The 21,603-nt window shown below is 34.7% G+C and overlaps 3 protein-coding genes across 6 annotated transcripts; 2 read left to right on the top strand and 1 right to left on the bottom strand.

Moving 5' to 3' along the window:
* Nucleotides 1–4,154: 4,154 nt before the first annotated feature.
* Nucleotides 4,155–10,694, top strand: LOC114193202 (sulfate transporter 3.1-like). The gene is made up of 12 exons (XM_028082924.1): nucleotides 4,155–4,610; nucleotides 4,908–5,115; nucleotides 5,962–6,133; nucleotides 6,571–6,636; nucleotides 7,525–7,638; nucleotides 8,195–8,311; nucleotides 8,995–9,121; nucleotides 9,202–9,488; nucleotides 9,650–9,840; nucleotides 9,916–10,001; nucleotides 10,096–10,172; nucleotides 10,274–10,694. Exons 1-12 carry the CDS (start codon nucleotides 4,280–4,282, stop codon nucleotides 10,460–10,462), a joined length of 1,965 nt encoding a protein of 654 aa, XP_027938725.1. The 5' UTR covers nucleotides 4,155–4,279; the 3' UTR covers nucleotides 10,463–10,694.
* Nucleotides 10,695–12,324: 1,630 nt separating this feature from the next.
* On the top strand, nucleotides 12,325–14,228 carry LOC114168319 (protein ANTAGONIST OF LIKE HETEROCHROMATIN PROTEIN 1-like). The gene is made up of 2 exons (XM_028053129.1): nucleotides 12,325–12,688; nucleotides 13,019–14,228. The coding sequence occupies exons 1-2, from the start codon at nucleotides 12,541–12,543 to the stop codon at nucleotides 14,053–14,055; spliced, it is 1,185 nt and encodes a 394-aa protein (XP_027908930.1). The 5' UTR covers nucleotides 12,325–12,540; the 3' UTR covers nucleotides 14,056–14,228.
* A 136-nt stretch (nucleotides 14,229–14,364) lies between these two features.
* On the bottom strand, nucleotides 14,365–21,535 carry LOC114168018 (protein NETWORKED 1D). Of its 4 annotated transcripts, none has more exons than XM_028052836.1 (5): nucleotides 21,265–21,535; nucleotides 20,927–20,995; nucleotides 20,536–20,777; nucleotides 15,843–20,065; nucleotides 14,365–15,742 (listed from the first exon to the last, which is right to left on the bottom strand). In XM_028052836.1, exons 3-5 carry the CDS (start codon nucleotides 20,636–20,638, stop codon nucleotides 14,555–14,557), a joined length of 5,514 nt encoding a protein of 1,837 aa, XP_027908637.1. In that variant the 5' UTR covers nucleotides 20,639–20,777; nucleotides 20,927–20,995; nucleotides 21,265–21,535; the 3' UTR covers nucleotides 14,365–14,554. The 4 variants fall into 4 exon arrangements, with proteins under 4 accessions (XP_027908637.1, XP_027908748.1, XP_027908684.1 ...); XM_028052947.1 differs by having other exon boundaries at nucleotides 20,536–20,774; XM_028052883.1 differs by having other exon boundaries at nucleotides 20,927–20,975.
* Nucleotides 21,536–21,603: the final 68 nt, after the last annotated feature.

Here is a 21,603-nt window from a genome sequence, read left to right as displayed (position 1 = left end):
ATGTTACTTCTCAAGAGTATGATGTATGATGTTGTGCATGTATGATGTGGTGATTTAAGACTGTATTTCATATGATTAACATGGGATGATAATGCTCTAAGATAACATGCGGACTTGGTGTGGGAATTTCATGGAGAAATCCCTTTTGATGATAAAGTAGTGTGTGTAGTAACTTAAGAATTCAAGTAAGGTTGCACCCTGACACTCTAATGAACCAGTCAGAGTCATATAAAGTAGAATGGTTCATGTGGTGAGAGTAGTAAAAAGTCCTAGTCTTTGACAACATAATAGCCTTAGATGATCATAGACCAACCTTGTGTGGTAGGGTGAAACCCATTGGCAACGATTCTGCAGAGCCATAGAGGTCACCACAAGTACAAGCAACTAGTGAATCTGATTTCATTACACGTATTCAGATAATTGATTTAGATGATTTGTTATGGTTGCTATCACATATTGCTTGTGTTTAATAATTTGCTTGCTCATTTATATGTTAAAATTATTTTTCTCTAGCTTACCCTTTTCCTTTTTGTGCTATGTTTTCTTGTGGTGTTTTTCTTTTTGCAATGATCACCAAGGTTGGTGTGAGCAGACATGGAGACTTGCTTGTAATCGTTCCGATAGTGAAGATGCAACTCTTTAGACTAAGTTTGTTATTGCTCTTTGGAGCACCTTTTGAAAAATTGGTCTTATGTATTCCTTACTTTGTGAGCAATCTTTTGTAAACTGTTTCATGTTTAAGTTGTTTGTGGATTTTAGGATGTTGTTTTGTGCCTATAATATTTTGAGTTCAGTATATTTTGGATAATTGTAATGGTTAATTCTTACACACTTTATGTTACGTACTCTATCTTATTATAATATGTGATGTTTTGTTTATTAAAATTTATCTATTAAATGGGATGTCACGTTTTTATTATATATATATATATATATATATATATATATATATATATATATATAAACAAAAGTGAGTGTAAAAAAAATTGTAAAATTGGAATATGTTTAACATTTTTTTTAATAGTTATTATATTAATGTTTTAACTTAATTAATATCAAATTTTGTAAAATGAAAGTTCTGGGTACAAATTAGTTAAAGAATGTTACCTATTAAAATCAATAACTCATTTAAACTATACACTGAACAGAAAAAAACAAATGTAAAGAAAAAAGGCAAATATATGTTGTTTTGAAGATACTTTGAAGGATTACATTATAGAGTTATCTGCGATGAAGGGGACAGTGTTAGGAGTTTGAAATATCTAAATGTGATTAATTAAATCTTCTCCCATTAACACATGCATTTGGCATCTATTAGATGTGAGTTTCCATACACCCACAAATTCCAGCTAAGTAACCTATTTAGATCTGTCAATTTTGCTCACGATCTGAGAGACTTCGTTCTTATTACTATATATTGTTTTTTTAAATTAAGTTTCAGATTTTTTTCTTATTTTTAAATAACAATAGTATTAAATATTTAACAATTTTTTTGTTTTCATAGAGACATTGATTTGATTCAACCCTCTTATATTCCTCCCTATCCTCCCCTCTTTGTCGTAATGATCGTCTTATCCATTACAATAATTTAAACATACTCATTGTACCTTAAGCGCGTACTATTACACTGCATTCTAGGCTCCTAATTAATAATTGTTAATTTTAAATAATGATACGATTCTGAGAAAAAATATATTAATTTTAATCTATCATCAAATTACTGTTTTTTTTTTCATAATTGCATTAACAGCATATTTAAAGTAATGTTTGGATATTGTAAAAATTTACATTATACAATTTATGAGAAATGCAAAATACTAGAAGAAATAAACAATGTAATTGCAATTAAATATGACGAAAAACTATAAGTGTATTATTATTTTTCGTTATTTTTTCTTCATTTGTAGATAAATTCCTCCTTATACTCGTCACTTTTGTTAACGCTATTAACTTTAAGAGTTAACATTGTATTTTTTTTTTGTGTGGAATTTAAGATATTAAAAATCTATTTTTTTCTTGAATATTTATTACAAATTTCATCTTGAAAAACAGAATTAGTTACGTTTAAAAAGTTAATTAATTTTTTTTATCACATACGGACCGTTGATAAGACCTGTAAGTCAAGTCACGGGTACAAGATGTAACGAAGTCAACTTGAAGCTCGACTCTTTTCAAGATTAAAGATAAATAAATAAAATTAGATCTGTCACCTAGTTTCCATTTTATAACTTTTAATTTTTTATTTTTCAAATCAACATTTAAAATGTTGATAAATAAATCCTTGGTCTAATATAAAATGAGTGATATTTTAAAAAGAAAAGAAATCAAGTTAAAGTATTATTAATTATGATGGTAATTTAACTCTACTGTGCATGCATGTAGCTTAACAATTTGCATATACCATATAGTTAAGTGCAATTGTTAACTCCATGCAGCTAAAGTAATTCTATTTAATTAAAAGGGTATATCCGATAATATTGCATATTACAACACAGAGAGAAATTTTAATCATATGAAATTAATTAATCGTTCCTTTTATATTACACAGTGACGGTGTGAATCACGGAATTTGTTTCGTAAACTCTGCAATGAATGAGGTCACGTATTCACATTGCCCAAGTCTAATTAAAAAAATTATCATTATTTCATCAATTATTTCAACACTAGTTTTTCAGTTTTCCTTTTCCTTCGCATTACAAACTTAAATCACCAATTCCATCCAAATAACAACTTCTATAATTATTCATTTTTTTTTCTTCAACTTGTCATGTTGGTCACGTGATCTTCTTGTATTACTTTTCTGATCAAAACTGGTAGTGGAATTGTCTTACAATCAAACTAAATTTAATTGAAATGAATGTAAAGTACTTTCAATCCAAATACTATAATAAACACAACAGTTACTGAAATGTGTATTTAATACGGGCAATGGATTAACAAAGTAGTCATAGACAACTGTTTTGTTTAGTTATACAGAAAAAAGCTAAATTATTTCTTTAGTTTTTATATTCATATAATTCTTGTTTTAAAATACAGATAAAAGAATAGAAAATAAAATCATTCACGCACACATCTAAACTATATATATTACACAGTACCTCGATCCCGCTAGTATTAATAAATATAATAGTTAATTTACAAAAATACTATAATAATTCCTATGCATATATCGTTTCCTTTTAAATTTCTAATTGTCTAGTAATATTATGTTTTTTTTTCACATAAATATTTTTTTAAGAATTAATGTTGAAAGTCTCAAATCAACCCAAATAAAGTTAATTTAGAATATTAGTGCAAATTTTACCTTACAAGTTAAATTTGTAGAAAGTTTAAAATTTATTGTTAATATGATATTCATGTCATGAATTAGAGTTGATTCTAACCAAATTTATTGTTCCATATATTATTTCATATATGATATTGAACCATCCATTAATTTTAATATCCTATTTTATAAATGAATTCTGTAAGATTCAATTAAGCATATTTATCTGTATAAAGTGAAATTATACGTGTGCATGAAAAAACTTCTAACGCTTTAATCTCTGCCAAGAAAAACTGGAGTATGTATATTTAACTAAAAATAAATAAGATTATCTTCTTAAAGTTTAAGACAAGTTTGATTTTGATCAGCAGTAAAAAGCGAGAAAATGTAGGGTAGCTGAAGCTATGAGAAGTGAAAAAGAAAAAAAGAAGAAGATAATGATATTGGTAACACGATCCTGGTGAGAAGGAAAAAAGGTAGATTCAATGATCTTAGTGTCGAGAGTATCTGAAGATGAGATAGGGAGTGAAGTCATAAGTCATTACCCATAAGAAGATGCGTTTGAGTTTCCTTCCTTTTTCTTCTAACATGTGTTAGACAAAAATCACTAATGCACCTGGTGGTGCCCAACTTCAGCTAACACATAACATTAATTAATATTTTTCTCACACCTTAATGCTCGATTAGCATGTCGCCCTTCTCAACTGTTCACTGGGTCTCTTTCAACTTCTGAACATATCTCACAGTGAATTGCCGGTGAGAGAGTTAAGTATATTGTACTAGATATGTTCCCATATAGTAGTGGTTAGAAAAAGAAGAAAAAGTAGAAACAATATTAGAAGTGAAAGAAAGAACACACCTCAGCATTCCATCCCCGACCACACACATGACCAACATAACTGCCCTTAAACTCTCTTTATATAAACCCATATCATTCACAAACTTCTACCACCAAACCTCACCCTTACCTCTTCTTCTTTCTTATATCATCCCCTCCTCAAAAACCTTACTCTAATGGGTAACGCAGACTATGAATACCCGAACGTGGAGAGTGTGCAACGAGTGGCTATTCCACCCCCTCAACCATTCTTCAAGTCTCTCAAGTACTCCTTGAAAGAGACCTTTTTCCCAGATGACCCGTTTAGGAAGTTCAAGAACCAAACATCCTCAGTCAAGTTCGTCCTCGGACTTCAGTACTTCTTCCCCATCTTTGAATGGGCACCCAAATACACCCTCCAGTTCTTGAAATCAGACCTCATATCTGGCATCACCATTGCCAGTTTGGCCATTCCTCAAGGCATCAGCTACGCCAAGCTCGCCAACCTCCCTCCAATTCTCGGACTTTGTCAGTACTCTCTCTCTCATCATGTCTTTTACTATCTTTTCCTCTTCATAACAACCTTTGCAGACATTAATACTCAAGAGAACATGTCTTCGTAACCAGACCAATAACATATTAAGATATAAACTATTCTAATTTCATAAAACTTGCCCTCAACTTCTTCTGCTCTGCAATATATACCGAGTTCTTTCAAGTTTTGACCTACTTAAAAACATGAAATTTAACAAAAGTGTTTCATGGTATATATCTTGTTTTGTTTGAATGGGGGAACACATATGAAAAAGGAATGAATGAATGCAGATTCGAGCTTCATACCCCCACTGATTTATGCTATGATGGGAAGCTCAAAGGATTTGGCGGTGGGAACTGTGGCGGTTGGATCACTTCTGATGGCTTCTATGTTGGGTCGAGTGGTGAACTACGTCGAGAATCCCAACCTTTTTCTCCATCTAGCTTTCACTGCTACATTCTTTGCTGGAGTTTTGCAGGCATCGCTGGGCTTCTTCAGGTAATATTATATTATTATACTATATACACTTCTACTTGTCCTATGTTTGAAAACATGTTCAAAAGAGAAAAATCATGTTTTGGAAAGTAGAACACATTTTATGCTCTAATTAACATACTAGTTTTTATTTCAAATAATAAGAACTTAATTATTAAATAAATACTTTAAGCTAGATGTAAGTTAAAATGCGAACAAAATGAAAGTGAGCCCAGCATGTTCTTGTCACTTGTCAGTGAGTAGTATAGTATACCTTTTATCTTTTAAAAATCTTAATTTAGAAGCAGAAAACTTGCGTATTTAAAAGGAAAAGTGAAAATATTGTGGGGAATGTTGTGTAGTTCGCTATGGGCTGGAGTTTTTTGTCTTTTGGCCATGATTTGTCTCGTGAAACCATTTTGTGTTTTGCAATTATGAGATTCAACACCACCCACCCCCATTCCCTAAAGCATATACATATTATTATTATTATTATTATTATTATAATAATAAAATGTTGAATTCTGGAATCAGCTCGGGCAGTGCGATTGGCTTGTATTGGCTACTGCATTCCCTTTCATGAATACTGGTTTGTATTGGATGGAGCATTTCTGTTTCAATAATGCCAACTTTTTTTAATTCAATTTTCACCCAAATACCATTGGATTTGAATAATTGTACTATTGAAAACTACAATTTTCGTTTCTTAAAATAATAACAATAAGAAAAAATGTGAGTTGATACACATGATTTGTGCTGTAATTTAAAGTGAGGACAAATGATTGAGTAGGAGAATTGGATTTTTTGCATAAAATATCATTTGTGGATTTTGTTGTTGTTGTGAGCAAGTGGAATGGTTGAGGAGTGCAGGTTAGGGTTCATCGTGGATTTTCTGTCACATGCAACCATAGTAGGGTTCATGGGGGGAGCAGCCACAGTGGTTTGTCTGCAACAGCTAAAATCAATTCTTGGTCTTGAACATTTTACTCACGAGGCTGATATAGTGTCAGTGATGCGCTCTGTTTTCAGCCAAACTCACCAGGTAATTACAAATTCAACACTTTCTCATATTTCTTCTGTATTTTTTTATCCGACACCGCACACGACAACACATTATTCACACCCAAACGCGCACTATCATCCACCACACCATCTATACACCTCCATGTTATCATTGCTCCATTTTTGTATTATTTAGTTAAATCCAAATCTTCAGTTTAATCAACTCAAATTTTACTTTAAAACACGTGCTTTTTCAATTGTTCAAAAATATAAGTTATTTATCTATTAACATATTTTTCGTTAGGCATAGCTTCATTAGTATTTGCTAATATTGCAGACTAACACTACTACCAAATTCGTGGAAGATTTTCTGAAATTAAAAAAAAGAAGAAAAGAATCTTCTCTTTCTCACTTGAAGTTATTGTTGGGTTGATGTTAGCATGATTTTGTTTTTCTTATTTGTTTATGCATATGCAGTGGAGGTGGGAAAGCGCTGTGTTGGGTTGTTGCTTTATTTTCTTTCTCCTTGTCACAAGATACTTCGTAAGTGATACCTAACCCTTACCTTAATTATTCTCCACATATGCTACATCCCACGTTTCACATATTGTGTTGCATTATTTGGTAGGTAAAAGTTTATATGTTACATTTAATCCTTCATTTTCTTTTGTTTTTGTTTTTATTCCTCAAGTAAGGTTGTAAAGTAAACCAAACAAAGAAAAAAGAAAAATACCCAAATGTTATTATACTAAGACCCATGACTTTAACTGTCAAGTGTCAATGGAAAACATCCTAATCCCTATATTAGTGGTCCTTTTTTTTCTAGGGTTCAGATTCTAAAAGGATCAACTTATTCTCTCGATAAACCTATTTTCAATCCTAACCTACCTTCCCCCTTTGATCCCTTATTGAAATTAGATAACAAGTTTTTCAGAGGTAATTGACTTATATATAATTTTTTTTATGTTCCCAACTACAGCCATGATCTTTATATATATCATACCATAGACAATAGTAAATAATATTCGTTTTTTCTATTATGCTATTAGTTTTATAATACTATTGCAGTCAAACAAATCAAACTTGTTTCCATTCGATTCCCACTTCGGAGTTAATATTCGATGAACCTGACGGAAAAGGACATCAATCCCCTTCACAATTCTATTCCAATATAATATAATATAATATAATATTTAAAAATAATGTGCAGTCAAAATATTAGGGCCTGTTTGTTTGATTTACCCTTTTAATTAAAGCTACACGCTTTAATAACTACTGCATGTTTATAAGTTTAAAAGTAGTTTTACGTTTAAAATAATTAACTATTATTTCTTTAGTTTGTAATTCAGAATTTGTAAATATTTATTGAAATTCTGAAAAATAAGCTATCAACTTTTATCCATTGATAACCTTTGCATCATGTGATGACAGAGCAAACGACAACCAAAGTTCTTCTGGGTGTCAGCAATGGCACCATTGACGTCGGTCATACTTGGAAGTCTACTGGTTTATCTCACACACGCTGAGAAACATGGAGTTCAAGTGGTGAGTGTTGCAACAAATTTATTATGCAAAAATATTCACTAATGTTATTAAATTATTTATGCCATCAATAATACAATTTATAAATTTACGTACATATATTTAAAATAGACAAAAAAACAACTATAAATAACTAATAAATACGCATTTAAACAAGTAATACATTTAAATTTATTCCAAATCCAAGAATATAAAGACCCCATTTCGTGACGCACTACTATTCACCTTGGCACTCAAGCAAACACGGCACTAGTAGCTGCCTGATAGGGAATAGGACAGACACTGAGGCTCACATGTATTAAGGCCTTTTGGGTTCTTATCAATGGCCCAATCCCAAATTATTGTCCTACCCTACCACACAACCACCACTTGTGGGACCCATTTACACACCTTCACTATTGGGCCCCATTCACTTTAAACATCGGCCCGTTTAGTGAATAGCGGTTTCTTTCTAGTGATCCATATTCAAATTGTCTGATTGAGAAAACTGGGAGCTAGTTAAGGCTTTATTTTGTGATGTGAAGTGATAGTAATGTAATTTATTTAAATGTTGTTTCAGATAGGAAAATTGAAGAAGGGGCTGAATCCACCTTCCGTGACGAATTTGGTGTTGGTGTCACCTTACATGGGAACTGCCATAAAAACTGGACTTGTCACTGGCATTATAGCACTTGCGGTTAAGTATCTCTCTCTGTCTCATTTCCTTTGCTAGAGGGTAACCTTCGCCATGGTCCATCACTTAATGTCTGATTTGACCAAATCTCAACTCAAATAATTGATCACACCCTAATAATAAATGTTTGGACAAAATGTCAGACAAAAAATGTTTCAACTTCTACCAAGAAATACCATAAAAACTTGTATCATGTTGTTTCTTTGAGCATGTATAAATTAAGAGATAGTTTAGTTAAATAGTTGCACAATGTTTTGTATGAAATGAAAAAAAAAAAAGCAAGTAATCAATCACATTGTCCTTCTTTCCTCATTTGATGAATTCGTTTTTGGTCTTTGAAAAACACTGTTCGTGACCAAGCACAATAATATACAGTCACATCAGATCACTTTCTTCTTTTCTTGTTGTCTATCTCTGGTCTCTGCTTTCTTAATTGTCCTGATAAGATCATGTTCCAAATATCTTTTATACTAAAATAATATGCTTCAACTAGGTTTTTAAATTTAATTTTAATGGTACTATATAGTATATTATTTTGAAAAATAGATTAAAACTGGACAAAACATAGCATTTGAAATCTGTTTTATAAATTAGGTTTATTTTGAAAGAAAACAAACAACATAATTGAACATTTTAGTCCAGTTTATAAAGAGTATTGAGAATAAATATGATTGATGATTGTGCAGGAAGGAATAGCAGTGGGTAGAAGCTTTGCAATGTTTAAAAATTATCATATTGATGGGAACAAAGAGATGATAGCTATTGGAACCATGAATATTTTTGGTTCCTTCACCTCCTGCTATCTCACCACAGGTAAAAAAAAAAACCTTGATCCAGAAGAAAAATCACAGACTATAATCAAACAATTGCTAACAAAATGATGTTTGTTTCAGGACCATTTTCACGTTCAGCTGTGAACTATAATGCGGGGTGCAAGACTGCAGCATCAAACATTGTGATGGCAATAGCAGTGATGTTAACATTGTTATTCTTAACACCCTTGTTCCATTTCACTCCCCTGGTGGTGTTATCAGCCATAATTGTGTCAGCAATGCTCGGTCTCATTGATTATGAAGCAGCCATTCATTTGTGGAAAATCGACAAATTTGATTTCTTTGTGTGCTTCAGTGCTTATGTTGGCGTAGTCTTTGGCAGTGTTGAAATTGGCCTAGTCATAGCAGTATGTATCATCCACCTCCTAACTGTTTCTCGTGGATATTCTTTGAAAAAATTGTTAAATTTAGCTTATTATTTAATTCATACAAGTTCCTTTTCTTCTTAAGAAGGGTTTTTCAAACAAAGGTCAAGGAAATTAATGTGTTGTTTTCTGTGAATATTCAGGTTGCAGTATCTCTACTTCGAGTACTTCTTTTTATTGCAAGGCCAAGAACATTTCTCTTAGGCAACATTCCAAATTCCACAGTATACAGAAACGTGGAACAATATCCAAATGCAAATCATGTTCCTGGAATCCTAATTCTAGAAATTGATGCTCCCATTTACTTTGCCAATGCAAGCTATTTACGAGAAAGGTAACAATCCACCAGTGATTTTGTTCCTCTTTGCATGCATGAAACTGTAAACTCACCTCAAAATTTTATTCTTAGAATCACAAGGTGGATAGATGAAGAGGAAGATAGGATAAAAGCTTCAGACCAAACCAGTTTACAGTATGTTATAATGAATATGACTGGTAAGTTTATTGATTAAAGAAATTAAGTAAATTTGATGACAATGTGATTAAAAGATCATTAATCTAATAACTTGCAACGTGATTTCATTGGCAGCTGTTGCAAACATTGATACAAGTGGAATAAGCATGCTTGAAGAGTGCAAGAAAACTGCTGACAGAAGAGGGTTACAAGTAATTATTTCTTTCTCCTCTTTTGAATTTTTGGGTAGGTAGTCTTACGTGTAAAAACACTTAATTTATGTATTTGTAATGATTCCTTTATCTGTGTTTAGCTTGTTTTGGTAAATCCTGGAAGCGAGGTGATGAAGAAGCTGAACAAATCGAAGTTCCTTGATGAACTAGGGCATAAATGGGTGTATCTGACAGTTGAAGAAGCTGTTGGTGCATGCAATTTCATGGTCAACTCATACAAACCGAACCCCATGAAGGATGATTCAGAACCTGATAAAAGCATTGTTTAGATATTAACCCTAAAGTATGTGCCATGAGAATCATGCTGCACAAGATTTAGAGTCATATGGGTATTTAAATTTCTCAAGATAATTAGTTGGAAGAAAGTTTTCAACATGAGCTGTGCTTAATTAATAATCTATCAAAGAGAAAGTGGCTGCAATGGAATTGAGTTCCATGGAAATGTTATAGAGCTGATCAGTGACCATTGCAAAATTATAAATAAATATTTAGTTTCCTTCATATCTCTATCATTTTCACTTATTGAGTTCTGGTTTTTCGTTGTTATCAATTAAAATACATTAAAAATGCTGACCAAGGAGATTGTAGTTTTATGTCTAACTGGGTTGGTGCTATCAACAAGTGAGGTTGTGGTGTAAATCTGATGAACTTTTCTGAATTAAAAATGATTTCAAAACTTTATGCAGTTTCTTCATTATGCTATAGAAGGCATTATTGGGAGGGGTGGGGTCAAAGGCTGTTTAGTCAAAGTTAAATTAGGAAAAAGGTTATAGAGAAGAGGAAAAGAGAAAAAGAAAAGAAAAGCATAAACAGTTAGATGTTGTTATGTCTAAGAAATTTTTTAATAATTTAACTAAGTAAAAAATATATATAATGTTTAGAAATTTTGAATACCATTCAAAATCCATACCAAGAAACTCTATTTTTTGTCGTTGGTAACACCAATTTTATATATCAAAAGAGAGGTATGACATACCATTTTTCATCACTTTTTTCCCTTAATTATATTCTTCAACATCCAACTTGGCCATATAAAATTTATACACGTGTCCATAACATTGAAGTCCCTTGTAAGTGTCATAGTTTTGTTAATTTGTGTTGACTCTAATAATAAGATTTTAAACGTAACAACAATCACCTTCTATTATTGATTAGAAATAATGTTACATTTTAATATATATTATTGATTAGAAATAACTTTACATTCAATATTTATATAGATACAATATCCCTCTTGTGTTTTTACCACATAAGGCTTTATCCTCTAAACTCCCAGTCCATTTTGTCGTGACGTAACAAAGAAGTGGGCTTAAGGCCCAAAGGGCCGATTATGTCATTCCACTCTCCTTGCTCCATCTTTTTCCACAAAAAAGAAAATATGACTCATGCACAATATATTTGTCCATGTTTTATTACTATTTATAAAAATACACAGGCTATCAGCATCTTGGTATTTACATTTTAAAAAATTTAAAAGATAATTTGAATCATTATTATCAGATGTTGTAATTAAAATGTTATAAAACGATACATTATTTAAAATATATTTCAGTTTTTCTTTTTTATTGTTCGATTTAAAAGATATTAAAGAAGAAAAATTGAATGAGGTGATGACAAGCAATTATATGATTTATTGCTAGAGAAAGTAATTAAATTAAAAAATAATTTTTGAAAAAGATGATGTATAAAAGAATCTCTTTTAAATATTATTATAGATTACATATGCTATAACTCTTGAAAACATGACCATCTAAATACATATTTGACACCAATTTTTTTCTTTTTATAGTTGGTACCCTCCTCCACTTGTCAATAAAGATCTTGCTATTGATACCTTTTGTGTATCTTCTATGTGTTTGAGAAAATAATTCTCTATATTATATTTTTCAGAATATCCCCTTTATTGGATTCCTCTAAAAACTAAGTAAAAGAGCTCTTTTTTTTTTTACTATAAAAATTCCTTGGTCTTGGTCATGGTCAGAACTTAGTATGACAACTGTGTTTTATTTTTAATTCATTGGAAAAGTATGAAATGTGCTTGTTCGCTATGGAAAGGAAATTTACAAAGAAGATTTTCAATTAATTTGTCCAAATTTTGAAAGGGTTTTGTTCTTCTGGGTATAGAGGCCCAAAGTTGCCATTTTTAAGAAATATAAAATCTTGAATTGGACAACAAAATTAAGTACCGAAGACAAAGATAGCGTGTACGCTTCCGAGTAACTTTCAGTTTCACTTCACTCTCTGTACTCTCCACTTCTTCTATCTCACCAAATAATCCTCCACACTTCTAAGTAAGGTTCTCCTGTCACTTGAAACAGTGAATTATTCGTCCTGTTGTTAATGTTCAATGGCACCCTTCCAGAAAAAATCCAAGACCAAAAAGAAGACTAAGAAGTTCAAAAAACACAAACAGGTGAGTCTTGTACCTGTTGAGCCCAGAACCAGTGAGACCGATTGGTGGGACTCTTTCTGGCACAAGAATTCTACTACCCCAGGTATCTTCTCCTTTCCCATAATTCCATTCCCCTTCAAAGTTTCGAACTTTAATGGTTTATCATTGATGTTGTTCTGGAATGAAACCCTTCAAAGTCATGCATGTTTTTCTCTAGTGTTATCACCTGATCAATTGTCAACAATTTTGTTGTTTATGTCTTGTTGGTAAAGAAATAAGGGGGTTTCCACGCGTGGGTTTTCTTCCCACATCCCATTGTTTGAGGTGGTGATCTCATTCAAATTGCTTAGCTGTTTTGGGTGGTGTTACGGATATGATTGATTTGATTTGAAATTTTTTTTATTTGAATGGGTATGCTTGATGAAATGTGCAGGATACTCTGTACCTATTGATGAGGCAGAAGGGTTTAAGTATTTCTTCAGGGTTTCAAAGAGTTCTTTTGAATACATATGTTCCCTTGTGAGGGAGGATCTCATATCAAGGCCTCCATCAGGGCTCATCAACATAGAGGGAAGGCTTCTGAGTGTTGAGAAGCAGGTTGCAATTGCCCTTAGAAGGTTGGCATCTGGTGAGTCTCAAGTCTCAGTTGGAGCTGCCTTTGGGGTTGGGCAATCAACAGTGTCTCAAGTGACTTGGAGATTCATAGAGGCACTTGAGGAACGTGCTAAACATCACCTCAATTGGCCAGATTTCAATAGAATACAGGAAATCAAGCGTGGTTTTGAAGCATCCTATGGGTTGCCTAATTGCTGTGGAGCCATTGATGCAACACACATCATGATGACCCTTCCGGCTGTCCAAACCTCAGATGACTGGTGTGATCAGGAGAAGAACTACAGCATGTTGTTGCAGGGAATTGTGGATCATGAAATGAGATTTATTGACATTATGACTGGTTTGCCTGGTGGCATGTCATTTTCCAGATTGTTGAAGTGTTCAGCATTTTTCAAGCTATCAGAGAATGGTGAGCGTTTAAACGGAAGTGTGAAAGCTTTGGCTGGAGATGTTATAAGAGAATATGTGGTTGGTGGGTGCAGTTATCCTCTTCTTCAATGGCTCATGACTCCTTATGAAACTAATGGAGCTAATGCCATATCAGTTTCACAGTCTACATTCAATCAGAAACATGGAGCTGGAAAGGTTCTTGCTGTGAAGGCATTCTCGTTGTTAAAGGGAAGTTGGAGAATCCTGAGTAAGGTTATGTGGAGACCTGATAAGAGGAAATTGCCCAGCATTATCTTGACATGCTGTTTGCTCCATAACATAATCATTGACTGTGGAGACTCCTTTCAACCAGACGTTGCCTTGTCTGGTCATCATGATTCTGGATATCAAGAACAGCATTGCAAGCAAGTTGACCCTTTGGGGAGGACCATGCGAGATATTTTGGCCAAGCATTTACAGCAATAATGTACTTAGATGTTCATGATACTTCTGATGTTACCTTTGTACATCTGATCTACAATTTGACTTTTGACCGCGGCATTCTGTCTTTGAAATTAAGAAACTGAGTTTTCTCTCCCCTTTGGTTGGGAATTGTGATTTATCCCCTTGATTTTGTTTAATGTTAATTATTCTCGAAATATATGTTGCTGAACAGTTAGCTAGATTTTTATTAGCCTTCAGTCTTGTAGGATAATTTGTCCATGAGCCACTGTATCGCAGTAACTAGTCCTATTCTCTCTTGTAACAAATGAAATGATGCTTAAGACGCAAACATGACAGAAAAAAGTTCCATCGTAGCTTCTTCTGAGAGAACATTACATAAATTTACAGCAGGATCTCTACACTACAAGAACCGTAGATCCTCTATATTGAAAAACAAGTACGGTCTTGAACCATCTCTAGATTACAAAGAAAAAAGGTAAACGTCTAATGTAATTTAAACTAAGTTAAAAATCCGGCTGACTTAATCTCCCTTAGTGGGAGGCTGCATGCATGCACAAAAGGGTGCTTTCTTCTTCTTTTTCTGGTAGTTTCTTCTCGTCCCATCATAGAGATAGTCTCGCAAAAGGACTTTTGAATTTCGTTCATCTATCATTGTCTTTCCTTTGCCTTCTTTTTCATCATTCAACTTCAGAAGTAAAAATTGCAGTCTTTGCACCTCCAACTGCAGCCGACCTATCTTTTCAGACCCTCTCCGAGCCTGTTCTGAAACTCTCCTCCTGCTGGCACTTCCACTCTCATTTGATTCTGCTGTATACTTCGCAGCAAAGGATGAAGTACCCTCTTCTACATTCTTCTTCAACTTGTCGTTGGCATCAAACAACTTTGTGATGGCTTCCTGGGTAGTTTCAAGCTGCCCTTTCACCGTATCCAACTCAATACCTTTTCCCTTTGTGGTCTCAGTAATTTCTAGCTTGCTCATCAAATCTTGCACGGTAATTTCAAGGTTGGTCAACTTTTGAGCATCAGAATCTAGTCTTTCTAAAATCTTCCTCCTGTTGCCTTCTTCATGTGAATGTGGCAGTGTCAATCTTCTTGAGATCTCTAATTTGTCCACACTCAACTCCTTCTCAATCAAGGACTCTACGGATGGATATTTGTTTCTCAGTTCCTTGGTTGCTCTCTTTTGTTGGTATCCAGTAGGCACAATGGCTGTCTTCTGCGCCTTTCCAACTGTCAGTCCAATAACGCCATCCTTGTTAGCAGTTTCCCACAATTCGAGCATCTGATCATCAGTCTCAAGAGTTCCTCTCCTACCTATCCCATATGAACATTCAGACGTTTGATCAAGCATGATGTCTTTTGGCAGAACTTCAATTTCTGCTACAGGGACATCTGACACTGATCTCTTTGATTTCAGTTCATCAGAAGGTCCACCCCGATGCCCCTTCGTATCATGCATTTCAGTAGCATACTTACTTGCTTGAATATTTCCTTGGCGCCAGCTGAATCCAGATTTTAACACTTGAATCTCTCTCATTTCATCCTTAGTTTTGAAACTTTCATTCATCTGTTTAACAGCCGTTTCAATTACGTTGATTCTTTTCTGCATGTCTTGGAAATCTGGAAGTGCATCTATTGCCGCAGCATTCTGATGTTCACCTGTTTGTTGACCACCTTCATTGTACTTGTGAAACGCCAAACCTTTAACCTGGAAACAATGATTTAAAAAAAAAAAAAAAAACTTCATTTTGTCAATGTAACCAATGCAATAGTAGCTGGTTCCCAGTTGAAGATAGCATGTAAATCACCTTTGATACTTTGTCTTCATGTGGTTTTGCATGCCCAAGTGTTTGCATCTCCAAGGATGTTATGCAGTCATTCAGAGCACTGGCAGCAGGGACATAAGCAGCCAACTGAACCCGAAGCTTCCCGTTTTCACCTTCCAACTTGCAAACTCTTTCTTTCAGCATTTCACTTTCCATATCTTTGAAGTTCCTTCTGCGTTCAAGATCTTCACATGCATGAGCTAGCTCGCGCACCTTCTCTTCAAATAATGTTTCATTGACGGCAGAAATCTGCAGTCTAGTATAGAGTGTGGCTGCCTGAGTTTCCCATTGTTTAATCTCATTTGTTCCCTTGAGTAGTTCATGACTTAGCTTCTCTTCCCTCACTTTAATTTCTCCAAGTTCTTGGCGCAGGTGCTTCATTTCTGCCTCCAACTTCTGATTCACTTCACCAAGGCATCCAAGCTCTTCATTTTGTCGATCCTTGTCGGAGGATAATTTTAAAATTTGACTAGCTTGTTCTTCAAGTATCACCCTGGCTTCATCATACTTACTCTTCAGAACTTCCACCAATCTTTGTAATTCTGTTTTCTCATCATGTAAAGTGCTAAGCATCTCTGCTGCTTCCAAAAACTCATTTTCCTTTTGAGACAACAATTGTTTTCCATTCCTAATCTGACAATTTAACTGATCATTGACCGATTGAACCAATTTTAGTTCAATGCTTGACGCTGCAAAGGACTCTCTAAGATCGGAATTTTCCATTTGTACATCTTCTATTTTGTTCATCAGTATTTTTAGTTTCTCCTCGATGTTGGTATTTACAGAACAAAGTCTATCGAGATTGTTGCTTAGCTCTTTAAGTGCCAGGAGTTTTTCGAAGACAATGTTCTGGTAGACCAGCGAGAGATTAGATTGTGTGATTGTCTCATGAATCATAATGCAGATTTCATCTTCCATCTTACTTTTCTCTTCACCCAGGTCCATAAATCTTCTCATCAAGGAATTTTTCTCTTCAAAGGTTTTGCAACTTTCTTCCTTTATGTTTTGGTGATCCTCTTTCAAATCTAACAGCTGTTTGCATAAATTGTCTATTTCAGTAGCCATTACTTCCATTTTTTCTTCTCCTTTCCTTATTGTCAACTTCAACTCCTGATTCTTCTCCATTATCTTTTGTACTTCTGCCTGCATTATCAAGAACTGTGTAGACTGGGTTCTCAACTCCTTGTCTAGGGAATTTCTTTCCGTCAAAAGATTTTCAGCCTCTAATTTCAACTGGCCAAGGAATGTAACAAGAACTGAATTTTCAATGGCCACTTGCTGGCTTTCATTGAAAATTGTGACAAAAGAACTTTGTGTCTCTTGAATTTTGCCATGTACGTGGTTCAGAAGCTCCTGGTCCTTTTCAATCATATTTTCACACCAAGGCTCGCTGTTAACATCAAGAGCCTTCAACACCTGAAGGAGCCCGATCCTGAGTATTTTAATTTTCTCAGACAATGAATTAACATCAACTTGCTTCTGAGTGTTGTCATTCTCCAATTTAGATATCAATCTATCAGACAGTTTGGAAGCCTCCAAGAGTCCCTGACACTCAACTAGAAGGGAGAAGTTCTTTTGCTCCAAATCCTGGATACATCTCTGCAAGATGAATATTTCCATTTGAGCATGTACAGATCTGTCCATTTCCTCTTCATACTCTTTTGTCTGGTAATCTGCATCTTCTTGGAGAACAAAGATTTGTAATTCCTTCTCAGCCAAGTGACATTCATGCAATTGCACAATTCTGGAATGTTCTTCCCTCTCAGCATATAAGGAAACAAGTAGCTCTTCCAACTTTAGAAGTGCAGATTCCCTTTCTGCTTTCAGTTCAGAATGCTTCAGTTCCAATTCACTGTGTTGTTTCCCAAGATCTTTCAGAGTTTGATGAGTGATGTTGAATTGTGAAACCAAGGTTTCTTTGTCAGAGTTTAGACTGGACTTCTCATGATCTAGCAACATACAAGAGTCTTCTAAAATCTTTGACTTTATCCTTAATCCTTCGAGCTCAGCATTCACGTCACATAGTGAATTTTCTAAAAGGTTGTTTTTTTCTGAGAGCTTCTCCAGCTGCTTAGCTGTGGTTTGTAACTGAGAAAACAGGGTGGCTTTCTCAGCAGCAAGAGTGGCTTGCTCCCCAAGAAAAGATTCGCAAGTTTGTTCCAATACCTTTACCCTTCCTCTAGCATTCTCAAGCTCCACAGTCAAATCTGAAAGAGACCTCTCCAAAACAGCATTCTTCTCTAAAAGATTCTCCATGGTCTCCACTTTTTCCTTTAGATCTGCTTTCTCATCTTTGTAGGTTTCACATCTTTCCTTCAGCTTCGAGTTCTCATCTTGCAAGTTCTTCACAGAAGAGGCAAAGCACTGCGGATCTAAGTCAGTTGATCTGACATCCTCCATCATGGATTCATGTATTTTCTTCACATCATTAAGCTCTTCTTTAAGATGGTAAATTTCTTGCTGGAGAGCATTTCTTTCATCTACCTGCAGTCCAACCTCCAGTTCAAGTTTCTTTATTATCTCCCTCAAATTTATTATCTCATCCTTCATTTTTTTTATAGACAAAGATGAAGATAATTTAAGCTCATTTAGAGTTTTGTTTTCCACTTTGACCTTGTGAGCTTCATCCTCTAAAGCCTGCTTATGGGATTCCATATTCTCCAGAATCTCAGCCTTACCATGAAGCTTGGTGGCAAGAGATCTTAGTTCTTCCTGAGATTGAGAATGCAAATTCTGCAGAGTTTGGAAAGCAGCTTCAGCCTCGATAAACCGCAATCTCTCCTCTTGTATGCAAGTCCAGAGTCTACCCAATTCTTTCTGCTTCTCACTAAGTTCTTCACCCTGAGATCCCAACTTCTGTGCAAAAGACTGCAATTCAGATTGCAAAGTCTGATTAGATGTTTCCAAGAGAAAACACTTCTGTTCAGAACTATGTAACTTTTCAACCCCATCATTTATCTTGCAGTTTAGCTTATACACCTCCGCTTGGGCACAAGAGAGTTTATGCTCCAAACTGGAAATTATCTCTAAGCATTGTTGATAGCTGTGAGCTGCATCTTGCTTCTCTGCAGTAAGTTTAGCAATTTCTAACTTCATGCTTTCAATTTCATTTTTTGCATCATCAGCTTGTTCTTTAATTATCCTTGCGTTCTCTTCAGCTTGTACGAGTTTCTCCTCTAGTTTTGACAACAACTCCAAGGACTGTTTATACTGAGCAAGGGCAGCTTCCTTTTCAGCTTCTACTCTAGCAAGGTCTTGATTTAAGGATCCAGCTTTAGTTTCAGCTCTACTAGCTCGTTCATTGAGTTCTCCTACATCCTTTTGGGCAGAAGAAATATGATTCTCCAGATTATATATTTTCTCCAAGCATTGCTGGTACTGAAGAAGACTAACTTCTCTTTCGGCCTCTAATTCATCAAGGGCTTCCTTCAAGGTTTGAACTTCAGCTTCAGCTATGTTTGCTCGTTCATTAAGTCCTTGAGAATTCTCTCTTGCACGAGACATTTCTGATTCCAGATTAGACAATCTCTCCAAACTCTGCTGATACTGAAGCAAGCCAGCCTCCTTTTCACTTTCTAAGTTAGACAGGGCTTTCTTTAAGGCCAAAATTTCTGTCTCAGCTTTTGTCATCCGTTCAGACTCAGATAAGACTTGAGTCCTACTATCTTGGCTTTCATTGTCTTGCGCATTAATCTCTTCTACGTCAAGAAAATTGAGCCCCCTTCGAACGCGCCCTTCTGAAGACTTTGCATGATCTCCTGACATAAATAGATCGTTGAGCTGTTTCAAACCCTTTCTGCTTATACCACAATCAGTTTCATCAGTATAAGATCCATTTCTTTTTATGGATTGGAAATGAGTTGAAGCATCCTTTTGCAATTCATCTGAGTCAAGAAATGAACGGGAGAAGGTGAATGTCTCTGGTGTATGTGGCTCAGTCTCCATGTAAGAAACTCCGGGTGAATCATCTGCTGATGCAGGAGGCACTTGATTAGGAAATGCTTCAGCCATGGTCCGATGGGCCTGACGAATCACTCCAGTTGCATGATCATATCTCTCCGCCAATGCCCGATATGCACGATAAAACTCTTCAACTAATTTCATCAGCTCTGGCCGTTTCTTATAATACATTTCTGCCCTCCTTGCAAAGGAATCTGCATCTTCTTCAATAAGCTTGATCATATGTTTCACCTTGGAATCCATATCTGTTCAGGAGAAGGTATCGATGAGATAAATTAACGAGTTTCAGGGAACGTACAAGGAAGTTAATCCACAAAACTGATACTTGTGACTTTTAGATAGAAATGTAATTTTAATTTTAATGAAGATACACCAACATAGAAGATTCTGAAAGATGTATCAAAATACAATACTGCAGTTTCATTAAATGTCCTTGCATTGCAAAGTTTCTACTAAAGTGCATCATGACTGTAAGTAAATTTGGAAGTAAAACCGGAAACTGGTTTAAACCAGAGTAAATCTTTTTGCCATATACTCCCAAAGGGTGAATATACATTGACGATTACATATGATAAACCAGAGCACTTTGTAGCCAGTCCAATAATCTTAAGATGTTATCAACAATTATTTTAAAAACCCAAATTTTACAAGGTCTTACATCAGCATAAGCAATTATCTTTTATCAAACAAATACTATAACTAGAATTAAAATTACCAGTCAGATTCTCTTGGAGCCATTTCGAGTTCTTGGGGCTAATGTGACTGTCCCACCACCATGAATACATTCTTCTAGAATCAGCATGGGACAGAGCCGCCATCGCTCCCGCCAAGTAAACCAACACCAACACTGTGTCTTCTGGTGTTCAAAATACTTAATCCACAAAAGTTCAAGGGAAGAGTAACCAGGACCACGCTAACACTGTTACACAGCTGATGAAATACTAGTCTCTCTTGCTGCTACCATATAGTCATTGGAATAAACAAAAAATACAAAGGAATGCAAATGATTCAGTTTCAGATAAATCATAGACACACCTTTTCTCTCATCAAAGCAAAAGTAAATTTCAAAAACAGCACCAAAAACAAAAGTAAGAGAAAGAAAATACCAGTTCAGTTAAACTCTCAAGTTCCAAGACTGAATGAATCAACAAGCATCTGAAACACCAGAACCAGTGCTGATCAAACACAAAATTTCAATTAGAACCACAGAAAGAAAGTTAACAGAATTTGGCTAGTACACAAAAAGCATAGATTATGTGCCTGTCAGGAAATACAAAAAAAAATGTTATAAATTATTTCTCCGTGAAAATCATCCATGAACATGAGATGGCTACACCATATATTCAAAACACATGACCGGTCAAGAAGGTTGCACTCATAGTTAAGAGATCAAGGCTCAAAACCTGCAACATGAAGCTCATAATTCAGGTAACAAGTTACTCACCAAATAAAAACAAAATTCAAACGTAGGACATTCGGTTCCAATCAGCAGCAACGGCAATGAACAACTTCAACTGTTTTTCTTGACTTTTTCTTTTTTATTCCATTTTTCAGAGTCACCCCATGTTGCTTAGATCTCTCTATTTTGCGGACAATGTTGTTTCTGTTCTGTGCTTCTCTCTCTTTCTTTCTCAGCTTTGCTTTTTATGCAGTATAGGTTGGTGGTACTGTCTCCCAGCGTCTCAGAACTGTTAAAGTGGAAAAGAAAACAAAATCATAACAAGTTGGCAAAGAAAGAAAAAATAAAGGCAAACATGGCTCTTATAAGGAAAAAAAAAACAAT

Source organism: Vigna unguiculata, chromosome 1 (genome assembly GCF_004118075.2).
Source record: "Vigna unguiculata cultivar IT97K-499-35 chromosome 1, ASM411807v1, whole genome shotgun sequence".
Lineage (NCBI taxonomy): Eukaryota > Viridiplantae > Streptophyta > Magnoliopsida > Fabales > Fabaceae > Vigna > Vigna unguiculata.
This window is presented reverse-complemented; position numbering and strand designations above follow the sequence as displayed.

Coding starts and splice junctions, on each gene's coding strand:
- LOC114193202 (XM_028082924.1), top strand. CDS start 4,280: ATGGGTAACGCAGACTATGAATACCCGAACGTGGAGAGTGTGCAACGA. Junction 4,611..4,907: donor CCCTCCAATTCTCGGACTTT/GTCAGTACTCTC, acceptor GAATGAATGCAG/ATTCGAGCTTCATACCCCCA. Junction 6,637..7,524: donor TCCTTGTCACAAGATACTTC/GTAAGTGATACC, acceptor ATGTGATGACAG/AGCAAACGACAACCAAAGTT.
- LOC114168319 (XM_028053129.1), top strand. CDS start 12,541: ATGGCACCCTTCCAGAAAAAATCCAAGACCAAAAAGAAGACTAAGAAG. Junction 12,689..13,018: donor CAAGAATTCTACTACCCCAG/GTATCTTCTCCT, acceptor TGAAATGTGCAG/GATACTCTGTACCTATTGAT.
- LOC114168018 (XM_028052836.1), bottom strand. CDS start 20,638: ATGGCGGCTCTGTCCCATGCTGATTCTAGAAGAATGTATTCATGGTGG. Junction 20,066..20,535: donor GCTCCAAGAGAATCTGACTG/GTAATTTTAATT, acceptor TCTCCTGAACAG/ATATGGATTCCAAGGTGAAA. Junction 15,743..15,842: donor ATGAAGACAAAGTATCAAAG/GTGATTTACATG, acceptor CATTGTTTCCAG/GTTAAAGGTTTGGCGTTTCA.